Raw genomic sequence first — 21,518 nt, forward strand, 5'->3', positions numbered from 1 at the left:
TGACAGTTGGAATTCGAAATATAAGTTATAAGGCTGTAATCCGGGCAAAATTTTCACCATAGCCCAACGTATGGCATAAGCTCGTATATTTAGCATGGCACGTACTGTGCTACAAGCTCTCACTCTCTCAAATAAACCATTTAAAACCGGTAATTCGTCAGTTTGTTGATACTGGACAGTAAGTGGTGTTAACGGGAGGTGAACAATAAGCATTATTGGAAAATATTGCGAAAATCAGAACTGAAACTATATTATATAGTTCGTTCGATTAAAGGCTGATTATAGACTCTTTGTTAATCTGTTTTTAGAAATGAAAATCTGTCTTAGTTAAAATAATCTGTCTATGGTAAAATGAATGTTTAGATATAACTATACTATTTTGTTGCCAACAGTTTCCGTTGGAGTCAGACCATATTACCCTCTATTAAACTTCATAAACTTCTACTAAACGGAAAATGTAACAGTGCAGAAACTGACTAACCAAACATACCTCCTTACTTCATGAACACGCCCTGAAATCTTTCTATAATTACCCAACAACGTCTAGCTTCTTAAGATTCCAAAGTCCTAAGATAACTACAGATCTTTCTGAACTTGCTGTCGGAAATTTAAACAAAACCGGTTCAGAATAAACTGTTTGATAAAATACTCTCATTGTTACCAGTAGGCCTACATCCACGTCGCTGTTATAAATTGACATGTACCTACTGATTATTCTAAATCTGAAAGGATAAATGCTTTAATACTTTTAATCCAAATTAATACCTAAATGCAGTTTTCGAGTTTCTCATGTTTTTAGATTGACAAGGTTATATGCCGCTGGCATGTCTTCCAATAACTAAAAGTTTAGAGTTAGTCAACTTCCTGATTTTAGTATGTCTGCATGTTTAGTGATTTGATTGATAGGGATGAAGTTAAATGAATCATGACTAAATTAAATCCAATTAGCAGATGTACAGAGGATATTTGACATATCAGACATCGGCTATCAGTGATGTACTAACAACATTTTATAAAAACGAGGATACTATGGATCAAAGAATGTGGAACCATTCTTCTCTTGGAGTAAACTTTATATTGTTTAGCTTTATATTCCTTACTATATTCACAGGTTAGTAAACACATACAAAACTTCTTTTTTTTTCCTTTTTTGTTTGAGTGAAGCGACCGGGACTGTACAACGCAATGGACGCTTAGGATCTATTCACTTGATTTGCTATTTGTTGTTCATTTCTTGCAATGTCCGTTTTGTTTGTCTTCTCCTCCTGCACTTACTGTTACATGTCGTATAAATGAAGTTTTATTTTTATCTTTTGGGTTTTTTTTAAAACTGTAGGACGGATTCTTCCCGAATGACTACATTATACTTTCCAAACAAAGTTGGTGACTTATTACTGTCATTTAACTAAATTTCCTCTCTATTATTTGGGGAGTGGGGGGGGGCGAATGGTTAGCGCGTGCGCGTTGTATCATTGAGTCCACTGGTGTGGTTTCGGTTCCCCGGTTGTACAAGACAAGGAGTAGGGTTCCCTTGTCCAACCTCGTGGGTTTTCTCAGAGTTCCCCGGTTTCATCCCACTGCTAAAGACCCCTACGCGCAAGTGAATTATTGAAATAAAATCGAACCATATGTTAGTACCAAAATGACCTAGTTTTTGTCGAGTGGACGTTAATCTCTCTCTCTCTCTCTCTCTCTCTCTCTCTTATTTGATGTGCTTTTACGATTTGTTGTCTCTTCTTTCCTATTTATAGGTTTGCGTTGCTTTATTTTGGAGAAAACCGTTAGTGCCTGTAACGGACCGTGTGCGTCTGTCAACTTAAAATGTCCTGGAAAACATAAAATAGCTATCAGGGAAGCCTTATTTGGTGTTCATCCTTTAGGTCCAATTTGTCCAACAGGCACAGACTGTGAACGAGCCCAGAGTGATATATGTTGTGAGAAGACACCTAGTTCAGATTGTATGATACCCTATCCCGTTGACCGGTTAGAACCACTTCATAAACGTTGTTCAGGAAAGCACACGGTAAATATAAATTTAAACAATCTGTTTTAGAATTATGGCCATAGACTAAATCAACAGATCTCTATTTCAATACAAATAGCACAGGGTCCTTTCTCACAATACCTAGGTAAAGTTATGTTAAAATGTTTTACATGCGCTTTGTGAAACCGGATCCTGATATACTGAATTACCTTTCTCGGTTGTAAATAGTACTTTGTATTATTTATAATATGAGTAATTGACGCTAAATCATCCCCCCCCAACACACACCTACAATATTTTAAAGGGGAGTGTCCCTTAATCTTTTGTTTAATAATCAAATATCAATGAATTAAACAAGATAATAATTTAACAGTATTAACTTAAAAGTAATTTATAACAGTGATGCATGCGGTGCAAATTACTGAACCATTTACTTTAAACGAGGTGGGCAACTCCACCAATATGGTTACGGATCAAATATACATTTTGTAGGTTCAAAGATGTTGAACAAAGTTGTTTTATCGTGTATGGTGGCTGATAGTGGCCATATTAAATCTCGCCCTATTCATAACCGACATCACGACAGTATTGACGCAATCACACGACACTTTATTCTGTCGTAACATCGAGATGGCGACAAAAATATAGCTGTGGATACTTATTACATCATATAAGTAGCAGATTAGAAAAATATAAATAAGACTCGTGCAAAAGAGATAACAGGAAAACGTTGATAATTATTTGTTTGCTCAAAATAATGAAACATTTTGCTTCCAGAAGTGAATTATATTTGGTATTATATTCAAAAAATCTAGAATCACAATAGTAGGACCAAAGTGAGTTAGCTATGTAAATTCTTTGAATAAAAAGTGGTGCCTGGAGGTATCGACCCAGTAAGCATACATTGCCTCGTATGCAACACCCACCGATACTTATAGATGACTGGAGCGATAGTTTAGAAGGGATTTCAGAAGATTTCACATTTGTTTTATTACAGGATGGGAAGGGAATTGTAGAAAGCCTCAAATCGGGTCACAATCTTTAAAATCGCCGCATTGGTGTGGAACGCCACCCCAATAGTTGAAGGAGAGGTTTGGTTTTTTTTCATGAGGTGCGGAAAACGATTCGCAGCTGTTATTGGCCTTATCGCATATTGATCCATTTGGCATCACTAATGGGATCGAGGCCTAGATGATTAAAAATAGGCTCAGTATTGCCTTCAACTATGAACACACACCAGTCATCTATAAGTATTGGTGATTCTAGATTTTTTGAATATAATACCAAATATAATTCACTTTTTGGACGCAAGATGTTTCATTATTTTGAGAAAACAAACAATTAATCAACGTTTTCCTTTTATATCTTTTGCACGAGTCTTATTTATATTTATCTAATCTACTACTTAGGTAAGGTTTTCGAGAAGTGTATTTATAAGTTTTTTTATAGCTTTGTTCTCATTCATGATATATTAGGCTGTCAGAATTAGGCCTGCATCTCACGTTTGTGGCAGAAATGTACGGTGGCTGATAAGGGACATGAAAAATAATATAATTTGTTTATTCACCCAAGTCAATTTTAATATAATTTGTTTTTTATAATTTTCACCCAAGTCAATTTTAATTTTCACCCAAGTCAATTTTAATTTCCACCCAAGTCATTTGTAATTTAATTTGTTTTTTATAATTTTCACCCAAGTCAATTTTAATTTCCACCCAAGTCAATTTTAATTTTTACCCAAGTCATTTGCAATATAATTTCAATTCTGTTGAATTTTTACCCAGCGCGTGATGTCATCTCAATTAGCCTCGTTTCCAAAACACTAATTTTCGCCTGCCATTGGGAAAAAAAACGTGCAGGGGTCGACACAATCTTAGTCGGGATCTGACAGTGATACGTATTGAAATAAAATGAAATGAGGGTTTAACGTCCTACTCCGACTGGGTTACTGAATACAGTATGCCAGAAGGGAAATGTTCCTCTGTCAGCGGCACGACATGAAATTTCAACTGTCAAGAGTTATTTTATATGCTCGCCAATGTACTAGGGGCCTGGGTATTGATATAAGCATGCACCCATAATAGACAACGCTACCGAACATCCAGACATAGAATTTAGCGCAGTTTGTTGGAAAGAGATAACAAAAAACAACTTGGCCTATGTGCACTAATGAATGATGGGTCACACGCATGGCTCTTGACCTTACTACTGGAAACAAACACAGATAGCTTTGCCATGAAATCAAAGGGCCTCTTTTCTTACAGGACACAGAGGGTCTCTTTTCTTGGATTTGGGGCACTTCAACTGGATTTGGTGTTTTCCTTTCAGTTTAATTTTTGGATATTTTCAAATAAAAAGTTTATTACACTTTCCAATATAGGCCTATTTATATAGCAAATCTCCCCAGGGAAGTTCTCGCAAGATACTTGAATCGATATTTAGGTGCGTAACATCCACTCGACACAAATTAGGTCATTTCTGGACTATAACTCATTCATTTCAATAGTCAGTTTGTGTGTAGTGGTCTTTAGTAATGGAAGGAAACTGGAGTACTGGACGAACAACCCTACTCCTTGCCACGTACGAGCGGGAAATCGAAACCACGCCACTTGAATTGTGATGTAATGCACACACGTTAACTATTCGCCCCCCCCCCCTTTCAATTCTGAACATTTAATGAAAGTCAAGATTTCTTCCCTTTGATTTAGAGATCTTGTGATAATTTCAGTCCATAAAGTATAAATCAAATGTAATTACAGGCCTCATTTCTGGCTCTGATACGTTGACAGGCCTGCTTGTGTTCACCTAAAAAGTCATCATGTTATAATATCAAAAATCTTTATTACACTAGTAATGGCTTTTCTGGTGACATATATAATTTAAACAAGAACTAATAATAAAAGTATGAGAAAAATAAATATTTGATATAAAGTAAATCATAATCTATTACAATCTGATACATGTAATTACAGAATGAGAAAAATATCTCTTTAATATAAGGTAAAACATAATATATTGCAGTATGAGAACCAGCGGTTGCCAGGCAAGATATGCCCATATTTTGCAAGAGGTGGATTGAGAACAAGCAATAAAAAAAAGCTATTTTTCATACAATCAGGGGCCATAATCCATGAAGTTATGGTCTGTAATGCGCGAATATCGACATGGACTGAGATATTTGGGATATATATTTTAAGTTTCATCAAAGTTTGCGTCCAACCTCGTGGGGTTTCTCCGGGTCCTCCGGTGTCCTCCCACTGCTAAAGACACCTACGCGCAAGCGAATTATTGAAATAAAATTAAATCATATGTTAGTTCCGAAATGACATAGTTTGTGTCGAGTGGACGTTAAACCCCATTTCTCTCTCTCTCTCTCTCTCTCTCTCTCTCTCTCTCAAAGTTTGCGTACGAGGGGCGACCATTTTGTCCGGCAGTTTCGATCAGATTTTCAGAAAATTCGAACTCAATCATCATTAGGGCGTAACGGTGATATATTCAAACGTTTTTAAATCGGATACAAATTGTGACCTCTAGAGGGACCACAAGCCAATATCGAAAGGAACCTAGATCTTTTGGAGATAAACCTATATTTCAAGTCTCTTCAAAATCGGATAAGAATTGTGACCTGTATAGTGTCCACAAACAAATTATGGATGGACGTCCGGACGGACAGGGGTGACGACAATATACGTCCATATGAAAATGTGGGCGTATAAAAATATCTATTTGATATACGGTAAAACATAATACATTGCAATCTGCTAATTACAGTATGAGAACCATATAAGATAAAACATAATACATTACATTGGAAACGAGGCTAATTGAGATGACGTCACGTGCTGGGTGGAAATTCAACAGAATTGAAATTATATTACAAATGACTTGGGTGAAAATTAAAACTGACTTGGGTGGAAATTATAAAAAACAAATTATATTAAAATTGACTTGGGTGGTAATTAAAATTGACTTGGGTGGAAATTAAAATTGACTTGGGTGAAAATTATAAAAATCAAATTATATTAAAATTGACTTGGGTGAAAATTATAAAAAAAACAAATTATATTAAAATTGACTTGGGTGAAAATTATAAAAAACAAATTATATTAAAATTGACTTCGGAGAAAATTAAAATTGACTTGGGGGAAAATTATAAAAAAACAAATTATATTATTTTTCATGTCCCTTATCAGCCACCGTAGAAATGTGCAAACTAAGCTTTCTCGGTTTTAAATGATAGATTGCACCCAGTAGTGTTACAGAAAAAAACGACCAATCAATTGGCCCAAGGGATTTTTTTTAGAGGCCTCGATGTTTTCCGACGGTCGAATTGGAAGGGTACCAGCCAACTCACTGATTTACCTGGTATCAGACCTGCGTTGTTTTCTTTAGTTTCGTGGAAAATTCGAAATAGAAAGAACGGAAATGGCAACTTCAGATAATTCAGAGAAAAAATGCGTCATTTGTGGTGAAGGGGAGGATAGGGGGAACTATCTCGTGTTCTGTCCATCATGACTGTAGACATAAGTTTAGGCATTTTAACTCAATTTCCCACCATTCCGGACAGTTGCTGCAATAGAAATGCCGACCACGGTTTATGCTTGATCTACACATATATTATCACCAAAATAAAGTCCCAGTCCGAAATCCATGTCCAAATGGGTCAAATTGGCAAAAATCCAAAATATGATCGAGTTTGGTATCAAAATATATCCTTTCGGGATAGCTGAATCCATTTCCATACACATTTTGGTGATTAGTCATACCGCGGAGTCAATATTGGGAAATAATTCCAGAGGCGGTCAGTTTTGGCGGAAGAATTCGAATTTTACAAAATGCCCACATTTGGTGTCAAAATATACGTTTTGGAGGCAGCTGATTCCATTATCGAAACATTTTCTCATCTTGGTAATTAACTAGGTCAAAATATGTGGAAATCCCATTGGAGATTTGGGGATTAAGAGTAGTCGAGTCTGCCTCAGATCCAATACTATGGCATTCATCAAGCATCAGCTAAATTTCATTTAGACACTTCAAATGATGAGACGGAAAGATAACGGGTATTGGATGCCGACAATAATGAGCTGTTTAAGATCCCTGGCCTTAATGAGCGGAGATAACAATTTCAATGACAGAAAATTTAGGACAGAATAAAACTTGGTGTAAAGTCATGACTAAGTTCGACAATGAGTCAAGGGCGTGCTAGGGCCTCCGAATGAGCGTAGGCAGACCAAAGTTAGAGCACTTTAGGAGAGGAGGGAGCAGGATGGTAGAATCGATTTGACATCTATGTGAGCCATGACATACCATACATTGACACTTGGTTAAGGGATTATGATTATCATTAAGTCCTAAAGATCTGAACATGAACATAGTTAGCTGCTATCAAGAACTAAACGACCCGAGAGTAAAGAAAACAGGACTGGTACTCCTGCAGCAAAAAAAAGGGACACAGTGTCTTCATTGAGGTGGGCAATTCCTTAAATATTTAAGGCAACTCTGTCGAAATTCGAGGGCACATTTTCGGAAGGGAGGGCACAGCTACCCTCGCTCCCTCCCCTAAACCAGGTAGCGTTATCAACCATTTCCAGTTTCTGTTGTTTTTGCATTTATGATTGACTACCTGCCCAGCATGACTGCAATGAGATTTTTTGTTTAGGTTACACAGAGTGATGAACAATTTCAATACTAGATGCTTTATAATTATGTTACATGTGCAAGTAATTAATGAGACCAGCCTCAGTGTTGATTTGTAAAATACAACTAGATTAATGTTCAGTCGTCAATTGTCCTGTCTTGGCATGTCTAACAAAATAGGTGTTAACAGCGGTCACCGATTATATCTGTAGTAATGGACCGTCTGCTAGGCTTTCCAACAGACCGTGTAAGGGACGTTGGTCCGCAAAAATGAATTTTAGTACTACGGACCGTCTAACGATGTAGACCTTGATACAGGCTCCTCCACTTCAATATCGTTACACCATTGTGCAATAGTGAAAGTTGCGACATTCCACATGTTATTTTTCACTGAGCTTAAAATCACGACCATAATTTCTCAGCTTAGCGGCCTTATTAAAACCTCCAATACCCGTTATTTTCGGAATAACGATGGGCTGTTCATTATCAAATGGTTCACTGCACATCTGACAAACAGGCGATACTGCATCTATTTGAGTTTCAACATTTGAACCATTTTGTGAATTAAATTCGCCACGTGCTTCAATAGGCATGACCAGCTTCCGTAGTGACCTGGGAATGGCCCCAATCGACATACCCCTACGCCGCTACCGCAGTGAGACATTCCAAATGAAATTTATTTGATACTGGATGAATGTCATTGTATTAGGCCTAAGGTCGGAGTATCATTAATCTCCAATCCCTAATCGGAATCTAAATCCCTAATTTGAACTTCTCCTATATTGACACAGGTGAATCGCTTAATCACTAAATTGTGTACAAATGTGGATAGAGCTACCTCGAAAACGTAAATTTTGACACCAAATTTGACCCTTAAGTAAAATTCGAATTTTCCCGCCAAAACTGACCGTCATTTTGAATAACTCTCAATAATGATTCAGCGGTACCACCTATCACAAAAGTATGTATGGAAATTGATTCAGTTACCCCGAAAACGTATATTATGATACCAAACTCGATCATATTATGATAATTGGGTGGAAATTGGAATTTACAAGCCAAAACCAGCGGCCATTTTGGATTTTGGCCAATATGACCCATTTGGGCACGGATTTCGGACTGGGTCTTTTTTGGGGGGTGATAATGTAAGTCTAGACCGCCGACCATAAACGGTATTTACATTGAAAAAGTTATTTGAAACTTTTTTGCAAACCAGGCAAATTCGGGATTTGGCTGGTACCTATCCAATTCGACTGTCGGAAAACTTCGAGGCCTCTCAAAATTTTTACCTTTGGCCAATTGATCGGGAGTTTTTTTCCAAGAAAGCTTCGTTTGCACATTTCTGCCCCAATCTGGATTTAGACTCAACGACTCCACAGTCTACCAACTTTTAGATATTTATGATCAAATTTCGAAGTCCCTTGACCAAGGTACTGAAGTCAAAGTAATATTTGTTTACATCAGCAAGGCGTTTGATCGCGTATGGCATAAAGGTCTACTACATAAACTAAATGCCATTGGCATAAGGGGTAAACTACTTTCACTTATCGAAAACTATTTACAAAAACGAAAACAGGCAGTTGTACTTAAAGGTGAATATTCCAAGTTAAAAACTGTATCTTCAGGAGTTCCCCTGGGCTCAGCCATGGGACCCCTTCTTTTATCCAAATCGGATAAAAACTGTGGCCTCCAGAGGGTCCACAACCTTGATATACCATATTTTTACACTACCTGCGTACAATTTTTGCCCGATTTTCACGAAATTCGAACTCAACCATCATTAGTGTATAACTGTGATGTATTCACACGTTTTTTTTTAAATCGGATAAAAATTGTGATCTCTATAGGGACCACAAGCTCAAAACGCGATTTTTCGTACAATCAAGGGCCATAAATCAGGAAGTTACGATCCGATATGTGAGAATGTCGAAAGGAACCAAGATCTTTGGGTTATAAATATACATTTCAAGTTTCATCAAAATCGAATCAAAATTGTGCCCTCTAGGAGGTCCACAACTTTGATATACCAGATGTTCACACTATTTGTGTACAAGGGGCGGCCATTTTGTCCGACAGTTGTAGACCGATTTTGACGAAATTCGAACTCAACCATCATTAGGACGTAACGGTGATATATTAAAACGTTTTTTAAAATCGGATAAAAATTATGACCTAAGGAGGGACCACAAATTAAAAGCGTGATTTTTCGTACAATCAGGGGCCATAAATCAGGAAGTTACGATCCGATATGCGCGAATATCGAAAGGAACCAAGATCTTTGGAATACAAACACGCATTCCAAGTTTCATAAAAATCGGATGAAAATTGTGACCTCTAGAGGGTTCACAACCTTGATATACCATATTTTATACTATTTGCGTACAAGGGGCGGCCATTTTGTCTGGCAGTTTTGGTCCGATTTTCACGAAATTCGAACTCAATTATCATTAGGGTGTAACGGTGATATATTAAAACGGTGTTTTAAATCGGATAAAAATTGTGACCTCTATAGGGACCACAAACTCAAAACACAATATTGGTACAATCAAGGGCCATAAATCAGGAAGTTGCGATCCGATATGCGCGAATATCAAAAGGAACCAAGGTCTTTGGGTTATAAACATGCATTTCAAGTTTCATCAAAATCAAATCAAAATTGTGACCTCTAGGAGGTCCACAACCTTGATATACCAGATGTTCACACTATTTGCGTACAAGGGGCGGCCATTTTTTCCGACAGTTTTGGTCCGATTTTCACGAAATTCGAACTCAACCATCATTACGGTCTAACGGTAATATATTCACACGATTTTTTAAAATCGGAATCGGATAATAATTGTGACCCATAGAGGAACCACAAGCTAAAAACGCAATTTTTCGTACACTCAAGGGCCATAATTCAGGAAGTTACGATCCGATATGCGCAAATATCGAAAGGAACCAAGATCCTTGGGTTATATAAACATGTATTTCAAGTTTCATCAAAATTGGATCAAAATTGTGAGCTCTACAGGGTCCACACCCTTGATATACCATATTTCTACACTATCCGCGTACGAGGGGCGGCCATTTTGTCCGACAGTTTTGGTCAGGGGCCATAATTCAGGAAGTCATGGTCCGATATGCGCCAATATCCAAAGTAACCGAGATCTTAGGTGATAAACCTATATTTCAAGTTTCATTGAAATCGGATAAAAATTGTGACCTGTAGAGTGTTTACAAAATTGTGGACGGACGGACGGACAGGGGCGTATAAAAACTACTTGGACGCATTACGTACTATTACAGGCCTTGTTAGAGGCACTTCGCACAAACAACTCTATGCCGAATCTGGCCTTCCATCTCTCAAAGATAGAAGGTATATGCATAAGCTTGTCTTATTTCATAAAATGTCAAAAAATCAAACCTCCGGATATTTAAAGGCCCAATACCACTCTTGTTGTAACTGGATAATATGTCCTAATCTTTATTCCGGTCAACAAATTGTACTACAGTAGAATCTGTATGAGCAGCCACTCCTATTCAGCGACATCTCCTTGTAAGCGTTCCCGTTAAGTTATGTCCGAGATTTGAGTAAAGAATTTTCGTTCGGCGCAAGATTCAACGACGGCCAAATATACCGCTTCCAATGCATCCAACCGTAATATTTAATTTATGTCGGCACAAAAAGCAACGAGATTTTATTAAGAGGCCACTCCCGTTAAGCGGTCAGTTGTGAAAATTCCTTTGGGTGGCTGCTTAATGCAGATTCTACTGTATTTTACAATATTGCAATTAATTGATGATACAAACTTCATCTTAACACACCAAATTTAAAAAATTGGAAAATTCAACTTAATGATTTGAAAAGTCTGACGTAAAGCTTTTCAAATGTGACTTGGATTTAAAAATATTTTTGAACCCTTTGGACAAGTAAAATAGGATTAAATGGATAATTTACACAACAGGTAGGACACTAACACACCTAGTACTTGGCGAAAGTCAGTACAAACTAATCCATTGCAGGATTCGTAACAACAAAAGTACATGTAATTTAAACTTCCATAAATTCCTTATGAATATCAGTGATAACCCAAAGTGCTCATGTGGCCATCAAATAGAGAATGCCGAACATTATTTTCTCTACTGTAATAATTATTCAGCTATCCGCAATGCAACTATTAATAAACTGTCATATGATCAACGGTCTATCATTTGTTTACTTAAAAGTAACAATGATCTTGTTGATGATGTAAACGAAAATATATTCCAGATAGTGCATGATTATTTAAAACTAACAAAACGTTTTGACACATGGAAAATCATCTTTGCGAACGACTGGAATACGTCTCTAGATAAATAAATAATTAATAATTATTCTTCAACATTAACTGTATATCTAATGTAATCTAGTTAGTTGGCGTGGTGGTTAGAATGGCCTGTTACTCATTTATTTATCTTTCTTTATTTATATTGTTGAATTGAACATTCATCGTCAAGAAACAAGTACATTATCATATTCTTGAAATATCACAAGTAAGTAACATAACCATATATGAAGCAAATTTATATAAGCTTTTAGCTTGTTTTTGTACCATATCTTTAAAACTGTAATGTATTTTATGATATTTTATGAATAAATATTGTTTAAACCATATAATGTAATGAGTACAGCTATATTTTTGTGATTTGTAGAAAGAGACTAAGTCGACAAGTCGACATCTCGACGTTACGACAAAAATAACACGATGTTACAACAGAATAAAATGTCGCGTGATTGCGTCAATACTGTCGTGATGTCGTGTTGTCGCGTTATGAAAAGGGCGAAATTTAACATGGCCACTATCAGCCACCATAATCATACCATGTTTACACCTTCAAATTTGCATTTGGTTACTCCAAATTCGAGACATAACAACATTCCAGATAAAATACTATTTTTTAACAAGGAGAACTTATAGAAGTCATAGTAACATTCAGTAACATTGCGTTTGACCTGACTTTATCTAGCTTGATTTTGCTCTCTATTTCCAGTTTGTTTTTAATCTCTCGTTGTCTAGCTTGCTTTATAATTCTACCGCCCGCACCCCCCCCCCCCCCCTTGTTTGTTCTGATTTTACACTCTCTTTGTTTGGCCTGATTTTGTCCCCCTGTTTTTTTACCTGATTGTATCCTATATTTGTAGTGTAAAGTAAATATAGTAGGAAATGAAGATTTAGCTACTGTGTGTCCAGCAACTGGTCCACCAAATCAACATAATACAACATATACTATATTAGATTATGTCTGTGTTAATGGTATGTATAATTGTAAGATGCTTAAGGGCGAATCTTGTGTTTTGATTGGTCAATTAGACACTGTCGATTGGACAATAACACCTCTCTGTTTTAGCAAGGCAATTAACTGCGTATAATTATCACAAAGTAATTTCTTTTTTCATTTTTGTCTGCGATATCACCTCGGTGGAAGCGGACGTAAAATACAACTAACTCACACAAATTTTTTTCATTTTTGTGGTCAATGAACTTCCTGAACTCAAATCTTTATTGACAAATCTTTAAGAAATTCTGCACAAATGACCATCACACATGTTTTATCCAAACACATCCCCGAAAATCAGTCATAAATTAATTAAAACCGTTTTCAGGCATCCTAAATTAATCGTAACTAAGGAGTGTGGACAATTTTGTTTTCTTTTTTACACTCAACAATGTTTACTTAATAAAGTGGAAGTTTTTAAATCACGGTTTGATCAAATTCTTACTACCATGATCTGCTTAATGATAGGCCAATACAAGACATCGCTTAAAAATATAATAAGAGAGCTAGAAAAATGATCTTAGGATATGGGTATTACACAATAACACCCCTCTAAATGCGAAACAGGAAGTGTTTATCTCCTAATTATCACCTCTAATTGACATTAGACCATACTTGTCTTCCTTCTCTTTATTTACAGTAAGTTTTATAATTTTAAAATGTGTTTCTTTCAAATAACGTCCACTCGACACAAACTAGGTCATTTCGGGACTAACATATGGTTCAATTTTATTTCAATAGTTCGCTTGCGCGTACGGATAGGTTGGATAGGCGATCCTACTCCTTGTCACGTGGGCCTGGACGAAATAAATATAAGATTTTAATTAGATTGTATTTATATTATTGATTATCATCAGCTGGAATCTGGTTTAAACCTAGATAACAAACCTTAATCTCTCAACCCTCCGTGTTTCGAGATAAGAGATGAGGCCATTGCCTTCAATGTAGCACATGCGGGAGCGATTCGCACCCGGCATTTGTAAACAAAATTGACAATATTTTTAATCAAAACAACGATTGGTTATTGTTATTTATAATATTTCTGCCACACCCAACTACAATTAAGTATATAATCCTACCTGAAACGGGTACAAATCCCCTCTTTTTAAATCAAAGCGACAGTAGATTGCTTTTTCCGACATTTTAAATTTACGTCTGTAACACATAAAGGTGGGGCCTCGTGTGCAATAGCCAATCAAAGTACCCATTTGATCAGAGTTGCGCAGTAGGTATTACGGCGTAATTATGAACGTCCGAATCAATTTTGATAAAAACAACGCTTGATTTACTTTATTGTCAATATTTGCTGATAAATGAATGTTGTTTCAGAAGATTGGACTGTGTATGTGTAATAAGTACTAATTAATAATACATTAATAAAGAAATTGAGTTTGCCATTTGGAACTAAAGGCATCCAATCGTAGGTAAAAACAAGCACATCAGCATATCTCAGCGTTTTTAGTTACGTTCCCGTAGCTAGTTTGAACCATCCATCTGGTACGACAATTCATTCCCGAAGGCCTGTAGTATTAGTAAACCTTTGGGAAAACGGCTCATAATCTCTATCAACCTATTTCATAATGTTGATTTAACTAAGAAATTGAGAGATGAAATATTACCCTCCTTTCCTGACCTCAATGCTTCCCACCAAATTTGAAAAAAAAACCCTTTAAAACTGCATCCTAAGTCACAAGCCAATTGAGGACGGGCCGGCGGATAGGGTGACGGTATAATACGTCCACACCGAAATGTTGACGTATAAAATGAATTGATTGTAGTGAATAATGTGGAACTTCCATTCAAACTATGTACTATTGGTATATATTTGCTTGGATAACTATTCAGCTTTTACCCTTTACATATATTTCAGATACGTTCATAGCTGATTTCTGTAGTGATAATATCATCACAGTATCTGGTAGAACAGTATTTGCTGCGTATGATGCTAAAAGGGCCCAAACTTGGAAAGATGGAAAACTCTGTACATGTGTGGCACATTCTACAACTTTTCCGGTGGAAAATCCTATATCTGTATTTGTAGTTGATATCAGATTGAATCAAGCCGAGTCTACACAATGTTCTGATTCTATGGTATCAATATCAGCTGGTAAAACTATTAAAGACATTACTTGTAAAAGTGTACACGATCCTGGTTTTCCCTATCCATTTGTTTCCGTATTGAATTCTACAACAGTTGCTTTAGCTCAGTTGGTGTTGAAGAAAGATGTGCCAGATTTTGTTTGGTTGGGTTTTGAAGGTACGTCATGTATACACATATGCGTTGAAGTTCCGATAGGGTTAAAAAAATGTTCCCCACTCGATTTCTTTTTTATCGGAGACTTGGCAATTTATCTAATACCAAAATAGAAAAAATAAAAATTTTCATCGAGCCCTTTCTATAAAAACAGTAAATATTCATTTTTTCAATGTGACTTATCGAATCAATCCAGTATTTCAGATATAACAATCCGTAGAGCAAGTCCTGTCAGTTCGCAGTTTATGTATGCCTTGAACAATATGTTACAACACATTTTAACAGTTTTTTTTAGCGTATTCCGGATGTCTCATGTCGCGCTTATACCCCCCACTTTCCCACGATTTGCTGAAATCAGAGTGAACAGACTCCGATGGCTGGTTACTCCAAAATCCGAGCCCGCGATTGAAGGATTGCCTCTCCGTAGCTGGTAATCGACTCTGGTTCTGATCATACACACACAGAAAAAAAGAGTTAAGCACCCTATGTATTTTCCACAATAATGGTATAGTTTATTGCTTGCCCAATCACTATCTACGTAACACATAAGATCAATACTATATTTAAACCGAAATCAGAGAAGCAACACCTTTGATTTTGTTCTATAGTATACAAAACAAATCAATCACATATAAAATCCAGTGAAGTCGACAGGTTTTTAGATCCCAATCAAAGAAGCTGATTTATTTTAACCTTGGTTGAATAGTGAATTGGGCGGACACACCTGTATAAATATTAGAAATGACTACGCATACATGTTCTTATACAGAACAAAGAATCTGTAACCACAGAAAAAGACAACCCCACAAAACTTTATATAATTCTCCTAACAACTGTTGTCATTCGGGTTTACAATATTTCAGGAGTTTGAACGTAGAGACAATTTGCCATTGAACACGTTTGAATTTAACAGGGTTCTTGTTTATGCCTGAATAAACTATCCCATCGGGTTAAAATTATATTTCCTTTATCATATTCACAAACTTAAAATATGCTACATAAAACATTGCCACAAAGGTTCATTAGTGTTTTATGTTTTACAGCATCCCTTGATGAAGAAATAAGAGTTAGTTGTGGTGTACATGGTTGGAAAAAATCTGGTTTGTATGACTATAAGTAAATAAATAATTAAAAGCTAGCAATTGAATTTTCCCCGAATCTAGTCCTGAAAGTATGCAAGAAAATATGGAACAGATAAACGTTGGCTGCGATAACATACGATCACATTATAATAGTATGTGCAGGAGGACGCATCACACAGTAGTTGAGAAATGTGTATTTTTGTAATTACTATTAAAAGCGTGGAATATATTTTTACAGAAAAATTGGAAGAAATGGTACCAGCAACTAAAGGAGAGGGCTTATCTTTAACTAATAATGATGTTAAGACTAACGGTAGGTAATAATGTACCCCATAAACTATTATTTTATACTTGTTTAAAGGCATGTCTTTTCTATATATCTGGAATTATTATGAGAAGATAAAAATATAAAACCCACGTACTTCCCGGATAGCCTAATAATCGAACTTTTCTCTCACGTTATTTATTCCGATCGGCAATTTTGCGCCGGGGGTGGGGGTGGGAGGCGTTTGTAGAGGTACCGTTTGCTACTCTCCATTAGCATCATATGGGGGTAAATTTGGCTTCTATTTGAACCGAGGAGTTGTTGTAGGATAGTTGAATAGATTCTCTTTTTTGTAGGTCTACCAATAGCAGCCATTATAGGAGGTTTTATTGGAGGTGTTGTACTAACAGCCATCATAGCAGCTATAATTGTATTAGCAATAAAGTTAGTATATAAGTTTAAACATACATTATGCAAGAGCTAAATCTGCCTAATACAGGTCTTTCTTTAGGCCTGAAATGTTATCTGAATTATTAATTGGAAATTAATTAACCTATGCAGACCATAATCAACTCTCGATGTCAACTCAAGGTTGTGATATTTACTGGGTTAGAACCCCATTTGCTGTTCAACTTTTAATTTATTCATGATTTAATCACGAAATGGATAATGGAAACTATGTGTTTTTTTATCGCACCGACTTTAGTAATGATGATCGAGGCTAGGCCGAAAATTCAATCGCTAAAATCTTAGTTCAGAGTGGATCAATTTGACTGAAAGTTACAGCAAATTCCATTTACATTATCTAGTTTTTAACTATTATAGCGAGAACTGCCAGCTCTATCATAATCTCCTATAATGTATCTTTAATTGTTATGTATATGGTATAGTTAATGAAATTAGCGTCTGTCTGTTTCAATTTATAACTTATTCTGATTGCGTTTATGAGAAATACACATTAAAAATTAATCCCTTTGTATTGTCATGGTCGTTGGTTCGTTAGTGGGAGTTGACGTCCTCTTCTAAAGAGGGTGATATCGAAGACAATTATTTCCCAAGAAACTTGCCAGAAGAACCAGTTATGATTGGGTTGGTAGGGACGAGAGTACTTAAACGCACGGTCGTTCCCTTTGAGATACAGTGTCTAATAGGACATTACCAGGACCATTCGCTCCAGTTTAACACGTTGAAAACTAAAGTAACCTTATCAGGACCGCTGTCATGTTGGCTGTCCGCTGGCTGACAATAGGACGACAGGGCTAAATTGTAAAACGTCGCGAAGTTCAGCCTTTGTTTTGCTACCGCCGGCCCCTTCCCCATTAAAATACCCCAAAACAAAGGCACTTTCCAGGGCCACGACTGGGTGGTGTAACGCGTGCGTAACATCATCAGGTTTGTCATTCAATCGCATCTTTGACCCGACGAGTGGGGTCGCCAGCTTCACATCGCAGGTCCCTCCCCCCTCTGCCAAAGAACCTTGCACACAAGCAAATTATTTAAATACAAATACACCCTATGTCAATCCTGAATTGACCAATAGTTTATGTTGAGTAGCTGTTAAACCTCATTCTCTCTGTAAATTTTATATTTAGTATATTCCTTCGGGTTGATTGTACTATTTGATATTTTTGAAATGCATTGATATCTGATATTCCAGGAAGAAAAAGAGAGGGGGGAATCCTGAAACAGATCTGATGGAACCGTATGCCACGATTGATTCAAGTCCTACATCTAGTAACAAGAAGGAACCAAGAGGATCCGTTAAACACGATGAGTTAATGGTATTTGAGGCACCTGCCTGTAATTATTCTCCGCCTTGGGACGTTAAAGGCAATATTGTGAATATAAATAGCGAAGAATGTGCTAATGATTCAGCAGCCTACGTAGATGCGGCGGCGGTGCGCAAAAAGAAGAAAATTGACAAACAGAAGAGTCGTGAATTACCGTTAAGTCCAGCTCAGCAGACGATTGCTAAAGATGTAGAATACGTTGATGTCGGCACTGTTAGGAAAAAGAAATTAGCTGATAGGAAAAGTGCAGCAGCGGCAAAGGAAGCCAAAAACAATCCAAAGAGACAGAACGCCATTGATAGAAAAAAAGCCTCGGAGTATGATCGTTTGAGTAGGGAAACGCCAAGAGAATGCCCTACACCGCCGGGATATAGTCATTTAAGTCGTGAATATATGGATATTGAACCATTCACCTTAGTAAATGAGAATTATATAGAGGATGAAAGTATATATGAAAATAGTGAAAACGTAAACCAAGAACAAACTAACACAAAGAAACTAGTCCCGTCCAAAAACAAAGACTCAGACGGTCGATCGGATTCTTCATTTAAACGTAGTCCTTCACCAGTATCACCTTATGAACTAGAGAAAAACAGTTGAATACCCAATAGTTAGTTTATATACATTACACTTCTCATATTGAGATCATTATTAACTACACAGAAACCAATAAAAACCTCGAAACTAAATCGCCTTATAAACGTTTGAGAAAGTACATTGTATAGGCCAGCAACAAGAGAATCAAATGAGATTTATTATCTCACGTTTTTATTTTATATTTACTATATGACTGCGAGTGCAAATGGAATGATAAGTTGGGTTTTTTCCGCCAACTTTCTCTGTTGTCAAGGATTTATACATGTACATTTAATATGCACAAGAAACGTAATTTTCCCTCCATATTTGTATAATATTTGAGTTGGGTGTTAATACGACTTATGGTTCGCGTTATTTGACATCCGGTCTTTATGTTTTGAAAGATATTGGTAACAGTAACGGATCATGGCGAGAGCAACAGAGGCAAAGTAGGGGTGTACGACTTTGGGGACTCTATAGTCTTGTGGGTAGACCAAGTGTTTCCTATGGGTCACATTCCCCACTCAACGTTACCCGCTCGCTCTGATAAACTAAGAATCGAGGTGTCATCACACTTGTCAAGCTGGTTTGGCAGGAGTCCAGCCAATTGGCGTATGATTCCCCCACAGAGAGACACCTGCGCCGCGCCGTGCAAAAGTGTTTTCGCGATGTTTTTGAAGATTTTTATTCTGAAATCGGCTCTAAAGGTCGTTATGCCTAAACATAAACGCTCATAGTTCTATAACTACATGATTCCTACTGCCCGAGCCACCCACTTTTCAAACCTTCCTGCGGGAGAATCCCTCCTCAGCGACGGTCGCCTTTGGCTGCCCGTGGCCCGGCGACCCCATGATCAACAACTGGTTGGTCGGCCTGTAAAATTAGTCCTGTACGTTATATCACAAAAGTAAGCACAACCAATTGTTGCCAATGAAGAGTTGTAAAGAAATTGAGTTGATATAATAGTAAATGGGTACTGCAGAAATTAAGAGTTTCGTAACACTGCGAGTAAAAAAATACTTGTACAAAAAAATAATTGAAAATGTCCACTATCCAATTCGGCAATAAAATCAGCATTACTGAATCCACCAGCTCATACATTATGTCACGAAGTAAAGGTAGAGTAGCTTGAAATAAATACTTTTATAAATCGTCAACACACATAGTATGTAGTGAATAAACTCTTTATTTAATGAAAAGTCTTCATTGTATTCTGTCAATTCGATTATATAGAAATAATTATTTATTGAATATACACTGTATATATACTATTCAAAAAAAGTAGGGGATATTTGATTTTGGGGGCATAATACTAAAATATGCAAATGACTACGAAAAAAGTCACTATAGAACCTAACAGAAGAAACATTTCCAGTTACATGTGACGCCCAAACGCACCAATAGCTACCGCATGGAATGCAGGTGATGCTTGGGATCATCATGGGGGTCCAACCCAAGATTTGCACGACTCTGACTTTGAATGTTACAGTCATTGTGGCATTGAATTCCAGGGTGGAAACATCAGTTTAATTGTTTTAGTGACCAGAAAACAAATTTTGATATGCGTCGGCTTACCCAAAATGAAAGGTTACGTGCCCTTGGCATGCTACAGATCGGCACAACACAGGCGGTTGTGGCGCGGACGATGAATGTTTCTCAGTCTGTCATAAGCAGGCTATGGTCCAGATACCGTGATACACAATCTGTACAGGACAGACCACGCTCAGGTCGACCAAGGGCGACAACTCAAGCCCAGGATCGATTTATCCGTACCTTGGCCTTGAGAAATCGTGTCATCACAGCAAATCAGATCAGCGCTCGTCTTCAAACAAACACTGGTTTGAGAGTGAGTGGCCAGACGATTCGGAATCGACTGCATAGGGGTCACCTTCGCGCCCGACGTCCTGGCGTGATCCCTTGTTTGAGAGATCATCACATTCAGGCAAGACGTCGTTGGTGTAGGGATCGTCAATACTGGGATAATCGACGCTGGAGCAATGTGATGTTTTCAGATGAGTCAAGGTTCACTGTTGATTTTTTGGACAGACGTAGGAGGGTGTGGCGTCGTCGAAACGAGCGCTTCCAAGACGTTAACGTCATCAGACATGATCGATTTGGGGGTGGTTCTGTTATGGTGTGGGGAGGCATCACTGTTGCTGGAAGAACGGCTTTACATGTTGTTGCAGGGCGTGTTACAGGCCAGTACTACCGGGACAACATCTTGGCAGTCCATGTTGTGCCGTTCGCACGACGTCATGGCCGCCGTTTCATCTTCCAGGATGACAACGCAAGATGTCACAGGGCCAGGATCGTTACAGGTTACCTCCAACAACAGAACATCACCACATTACCTTGGCCAGCACTGAGTCCCGACCTCTCCCCCATCGAGCATGTCTGGGATATGCTTGGACAGAGGTTACGTCAACGTCAACAACGTCCTCCCAATGTCCAAGAACTTGCTGCTGCGTTGCAACAGGAATGGGACAATCTGGACCAAAATGACCTCAGACGTCTCATTAGGAGTATGCCACGTCGGATCAATGCTTGTTTGGCAAACAGAGGAGGGTTTACCCTTTACTGACTTGGTTGTGATGCTGTGGTAACTTTGCTGTTTGACCCCGGGTATCATTTT

General features: G+C 37.4%; 1 protein-coding gene across 1 annotated transcript; it reads left to right on the forward strand.

The window, feature by feature from the left end:
* Positions 1–1,184: 1,184 nt before the first annotated feature.
* On the forward strand, positions 1,185–20,040 carry LOC126811197 (uncharacterized). Its single transcript, XM_050536762.2, has 7 exons — positions 1,185–2,023; positions 12,786–12,897; positions 14,790–15,176; positions 16,217–16,273; positions 16,494–16,568; positions 16,877–16,964; positions 18,178–20,040. Exons 1-7 carry the CDS (start codon positions 1,961–1,963, stop codon positions 18,908–18,910), a joined length of 1,515 nt encoding a protein of 504 aa, XP_050392719.1. The 5' UTR covers positions 1,185–1,960; the 3' UTR covers positions 18,911–20,040.
* The last annotated feature ends 1,478 nt before the right edge of the window (positions 20,041–21,518 follow it).

Source organism: Patella vulgata, chromosome 2 (genome assembly GCF_932274485.2).
Source record: "Patella vulgata chromosome 2, xgPatVulg1.2, whole genome shotgun sequence".
In the NCBI taxonomy this organism is placed as follows: Eukaryota; Metazoa; Mollusca; class Gastropoda; family Patellidae; genus Patella; species Patella vulgata.

What these genes read in the sequence shown, in the direction of transcription:
- LOC126811197 (XM_050536762.2), top strand. Translation starts at nt 1,961, where the DNA reads ATGATACCCTATCCCGTTGACCGGTTAGAACCACTTCATAAACGTTGT. An exon ending in AGATTATGTCTGTGTTAATG is followed by an intron (nt 12,898 to 14,789) that starts GTATGTATAATT and finishes CATATATTTCAG; the next exon opens with ATACGTTCATAGCTGATTTC. An exon ending in ATAATTGTATTAGCAATAAA is followed by an intron (nt 16,965 to 18,177) that starts GTTAGTATATAA and finishes CTGATATTCCAG; the next exon opens with GAAGAAAAAGAGAGGGGGGA.